Source organism: Brassica napus, chromosome C4, assembly GCF_020379485.1.
Source record: "Brassica napus cultivar Da-Ae chromosome C4, Da-Ae, whole genome shotgun sequence".
Taxonomy (NCBI): Eukaryota; Viridiplantae; Streptophyta; class Magnoliopsida; order Brassicales; family Brassicaceae; genus Brassica; species Brassica napus.
This window is the reverse complement of record NC_063447.1, coordinates 31,430,457-31,436,036: the sequence shown is the minus strand read 5'-3', so window position 1 is coordinate 31,436,036 and position 5,580 is coordinate 31,430,457. Positions and strand designations below refer to the sequence as shown.

At 38.3% G+C, this 5,580-nt stretch overlaps 1 protein-coding gene across 1 annotated transcript; it reads left to right on the top strand.

Moving 5' to 3' along the window:
* Nucleotides 1-3,013: 3,013 nt before the first annotated feature.
* On the top strand, nt 3,014-4,627 carry LOC106393094 (receptor-like protein kinase At3g21340; the record flags this gene model as incomplete). The annotated part of the gene is made up of 5 exons (XM_048755764.1): nt 3,014-3,283; nt 3,392-3,518; nt 3,629-3,694; nt 3,791-3,980; nt 4,061-4,627. Coding segments are annotated over 5 exons (1,056 nt in total), but the record flags the coding sequence as incomplete, so codon positions are not given.
* Nucleotides 4,628-5,580: the final 953 nt, after the last annotated feature.

Below are 5,580 nucleotides of genomic sequence, written 5' to 3'. Positions count from 1 at the left end.
AATCTTGAGGAGAAAACGCATCCACGAGACATCGGACAAGAGCTCGAAATAGGTCGCTACGTAGCGACCGAACTCGAGCCGCTCGAGCCAAGCCCGGTCGCTACGTAGCGACTGAGCGTCCGAGCTCGGGCCAAGCTCGGTCGCTACGTAACGATCGAACGTCCGTTCCGCTCGGTTGCTATGTAGCAACCCAGCTCGAAGCCAAGCTTGGTCGCTACGTAGCGACCGAGCGTCCATTCCGCTCGGTCGCTACGTAGCGACCAAGCTCGAAACCAAGCTCGGTCGCTGCGTAGCGACTGAGCGTTCGTTCCGCTCGGTCACTACGTAGCGACCGAGCGTCCGTTCCGCTCGGTCGCTACGTAGCAACCGAGCTCTCCCAAAACGTCGATACGACACAAATCCATGCATTCTCGTCTACTCTTTAAATGTTATCTCCCGTAGACTGTGGCTAAATCATTCTGTGTTTCCCGTCACGCGAAGTCATCAGTCAAACTTTACGATAAAAACTGCGGGAAGTTTGCTTTTATCGAAGAAACGTAATAAACGTTTCGAGCCAAAGACGACCCTTAGAGACCTAAGACGAAGCTCGAAGCCCACTTACGATTTCTTAACCAAAAGCCCATAAGCCGTATGACGGTTTATGCTTGGTTTTTATGGCAAGATAAATGTCAAGTTTCCGCAGATAAATGTGAAGTTTCCAAAGATAATCACGAAGATCGGAAAAAACGGAATATCTCCATTTTTAAGCTATGACGGTTTAAGGGTAGAAGGAGAAAAGCGTAAACCGACCAAGGAGCAAGTATATAAGGAGTCCTAGGCGAGAGGCACGAGGGATAGCTTTTTAGACTCAGAACTCTCGGCACTTAGAAACTCTGAGGCATTATTCTCGGCATGCTCTGTTTTCATGACTGGCACCCGATTACCAGATGAACGTGCATAAGCAGTTCGATCTCTTGGTTCACTCTTGATCTACGTTTGGCTTGATCCTCGAAAGGGGTATGTAGGCAGCCTTTCATAAGGTTCAGTCCGAAATCAATCAAAAGCCTTTTCTGTATTTTCTTCGTCTTTTGTTATCGAGCTGCGAGTCAACTAGGTTTGAACTTTTAGGCCGCTAGAATTAGGTAACTCGCTGACAGCCTTTGCGGCCAAAGCTTTTATGATCTCTTGTAATGATCACATAGCTCTCACGCGGACTCGAAATAAGATCTATTGTTTTCTCTAAACTCGTTTGTTATCTTTTCATGATTTCCGCACATATTTGGTCACTTGCTGTTGGCTCTCGCAGAGATCCGGGACCTCTGGAAAATTAGGGTTTTCCTAGTTTCCTAATTTAAACGAAAATCGACAGTGCGAATTTCAGTTCTCACAGTAGATGAGAAACATATTCTTTCTTAAGTGCCACATAAGGTAAAAGGTAGAAAAGGTTATGACATACAATATAGATAACGTATATCACTGCGTTGTGGCTATATGTCCTTATCAAGTGTAGGTATACTGAATACATCTTTCTTGATTATAACGTTTCGAAATATAGCTTTATTAAAATATATAAGAAAGCTAGGTTACGTTGTATATCCAAAATATATCATGTATAAAAGTTAGTATCCGATTTCTAGACTAAGTAGATAACCAGAATGAGTATTCTAACTGTAGCCAGAAGATAAAATAAAATATGATTTCAATTTAAAAAAAACATTTAAATATATATATTGTCATATTTATGTTTCTAATAGTTTTCATATTTTTAAAAAAATTTAAAATTCAGTTTATTATTTTTTCCATAAAAAAAAGATAAAATATGTCCAGAATTGCCCAAAATATCAAAAGTCTTATAATAATAAATAAAAGTTCAAAATGTTCATTTTTACGAATTTTCCCAAGAAACAATACACCACCATGCTACCTCTAAAATGCAATGATCCGGAATGCAGCTTCGAACTAAGAAAAACTAGCGATTCAACTCTTCCACCTCTAATTAAAGCCATTGAGATTTTCAAGTTAATTGAGTTTCCAGAGTCGGAAACATATGACAATGATTGTAAGCCAACTTAATTCTTTATAGTCTCTCATATCAGGCATTTATTTTTTTCTATTCCCTGGCATTCGCTGGATTATGTTTCAGTCATTGCGATTGAGAAGATTCGAGATGAATATGCATTAAGCAACGGGATCCGTGCTTCCCTACACCATACCATTATATCAAATGCAGCAATAACAAGGATACATCCGAACCACTGCGAATCATTTCCCTGTAGGTGTATTTTGTCACACTATTGATTCAATATAAAACACACACAGTCCTCATTAAAATACTTCTTGAGCTTGAAATGAGTTTCTCATCTTGTAAACAGAAATTTACCCTCAAATGGACTATCTGGTATCATATCACCTACCATTCAAAATCTGACAAAGCTTTAAGTTCTGTAAGTATTGCCTCTATGCTCGTTCACTAAGGGTCAAACTATCCAGTAATAGTATTTCTCTGTTATTCGTAGGGACTTGTCAGGAAACAGGTTGACCGGAGGAGTGCTTGGATTTTTAGCCAATATGGATTCCTTGTTTTCATGTAAGTCACTCAAGAAAGACACCAAACTTGTAAACGCCAGTGTTACTTCTGCAAATCCTGCTAATCTTGACGAAATCTTCCTTTCCATAACAGAGACTTAAGCAATAATAGTTTAAGTGGTCCGGTTCCACAAGCTCTTCTTGATAGAAAAAATGAAGGACTGGCCTTAAAGTAAATATCTCTTGTGATTTCATGCTGATTCCCTTAATCCAACCAAAATTTGTGTTATAAGTAACTGTAGAAATGCTTGCGATATATATGTAGCCTTCAGGGAAACCCAAAAATTCATGAGGTTACTTTATCCAAAAAAAAAAAAATTCCAGTAGCAGTTTGTTGCGTCAGTTGCTTCCGTTGCAATTCTCTTGATTGTGATTGTTGTCCTTTTCATTGGCCTACGCAGAAAGCAATCAAGAAGAGAGGGTAAGGGATTCGCAGTAAACTCATTGATTTTGGAGACTCTATGTAAGTACCATAAAAAATATAAGTTCTCACATAGTTTGTAGAATCTTTCTTGCAGCCCTACGACCATCAATCGAAACCTTAAAGAGAAGATTCAGTTATTCAGAGGTGATGGCAATGACAAACAATTTCCAGAAGATCCTTGGTGAAGGAGGTTTTGGGATCATCTATCAAGGTTATCTGAACGGTATCGAGCAAGTAGCTGTTAAAGTACTGTCTCAATCATCATCTCAAGGATATAAACAGTTCAAGGCTGAGGTCTGTTTGATATATACTCCTCACACAAATATAACACCCAAGTGATTCTTTTAAAATCATTATTGTACGGGCTTTGATGTTTTCCATGTGACCAAAATTGGTTGTTAGGTCGAACTTTTAATGAGAGTTCATCATATAAACTTGGTAAGCCTTGCTGGATATTGTGATGAAAGAGATCATTTGGCGCTGGCCTATGAATACATGGCTAATAGAGACTTAAAAGAGCATCTCTCAGGTAAATATAACTCCAGACCACTTAACTATAGGCTTTAGTTTTTTTTTTTTTAAACAACTATAGGCTTTACGTATTATCTTTTGGATGTTGATATATATTGTCTACTAGAGGAAAAGAAGGCTCCTCATTCTTGGACTGGCAATCTAGACTAAGAATAGCTGCAGAAACTGCACTTGGTTTGTGAACAAACCACTTTGGAGCTGTGTCCATATTCCCTTTAACTTGTCAATTTTCCTTTAAATTTGTAACTAACCAATCGTATTACCGTGTAGGATTAAATTATTTGCACACCGGATGCAAACCGCCTATGTATCATAGAGATGTAAAAAGCACAAATGTATTGTTGAATGAAGACTTTCAGGCAAAACTTGGCGATTTTGGTCTTTCAAGATCTTTCCCTATTGGGAGTGAAACTCATGTCTCTACTGTTGTTGTTGGAACTCCTGGATTCCTTGATCCTGAGTAAGCATTCTTGACTTCCACGGCTTGGTATTCCAATTCTTTAGTTAATTATAAATTTTTTTTTATAAACCATCTTGCAGATATTACCAAACACATAGGTTGTCTGAAAAGAGTGATGTCTACAGTTTTGGTATCGTATTATTAGAGATAATTACAAACCAACTCGTGATTGATCAAACCCGCGAAAATCCTCACATAGCAGAATGGGTAAGGTTTCTTCTTACGTCAGGAGATATCGAAAGTGTTATGGATCCAGACCTCAAAGGAGACTATGGCTCTGACTCTGCCTGGAAAGTTCTTGAACTAGCAATGTCGTGTTCGAGACTTTCTTCAGCAGAAAGACCAAACATGGCTCAAGTTGTTCATGAGCTAAACGAGTGTCTAATGTATGAGAAATCTAGAAGAGGAAATAGTCAAGACGTAAGCTCGAAGAGTTCCAACGAAGTGAACACAAGCACTACAATTGCTCCTATCCCTCGTTGACTCCTGTCTATTTTTATTCTCTGTTGTAATGGTTTATCATTTATGGGATGTAAAATGGATTTCTTGTTTTGTGTATAATTTTATATTACTTCGATGACAAAGTTCTGTCTGGTCCCTTTCCTCTCGCTATTGACTTCAATAACTTAATTGAATGCCTGTTGTGATCTTTCTCTACACCAAATGGAAATTTTTCGAATTTCATGGATATCTTCTTGATAAGTTATGCTGAAACTTGTTCTGTGCTAAGAGATTAACCAGAAAGTCAGTCTTATTCTGCACTATCTCTGCAGATAACCCAATGCATGGAGGAAGACATTTGACCATCATCAGAAAATCATCTCTGTTGAATCCTCGGCCTATAAATGTTTCATGCAAGAGAGACAGGACACTTCCTGAACAATTGCCAACATCTTCCACATCAAAGTCTTAACTGGAGAAATTGAAGGTTGGGACACGGATAACTCGGCATATACTGTAAATTTTGGGGATGAGCGAAACAAATATACTATTTTCAAATAATGACTGGTCTTCTTGTTCAAAGAAGATAACAAATGAATAAGCCTTTGTAAAATATCCTAACGACCAAGTCTATGAATAAACGCCACCTAGCTTGAACCCTACACTTAAAACCTGTGATTGTTGGCGTATTAACGGCTACTAACTTGTTCCACTAACACTGCAATTGGGCTCAATCTTAGTTGTAATCGGTACCTAAAACAACTCTATGTTAGCGGTCGCACAAACCACGAACATAGAAATGTTGTCTTCTGATACGTGAAACGTATCCGGAGTAAAAGAACAAGAGAAATAGAATAAGCCAACAATCGACCTTTCGCCTTTGCGACAAACGCTTTCTTCACCTTCTAGTTCACCCCTATGGACCAAAGTCATTTTTGTTGTAACAGAAAAATATTAGATTAATAATTAGTTAAAAATAATAAAAAATCTTAATACTAAAAAAAAATAAAATTTATATATTTAATAGTAACTTACTACAAACATTTTGAACCACGTCTTTTTGAAGTGGTCCGGCGTCATTTCCAGTTTGGATGTGGCTCAGAGAAGAAGCCTTTGTTCGCCTCGATTACTGTCCGAGCGACACAACCGTCAACCCTAA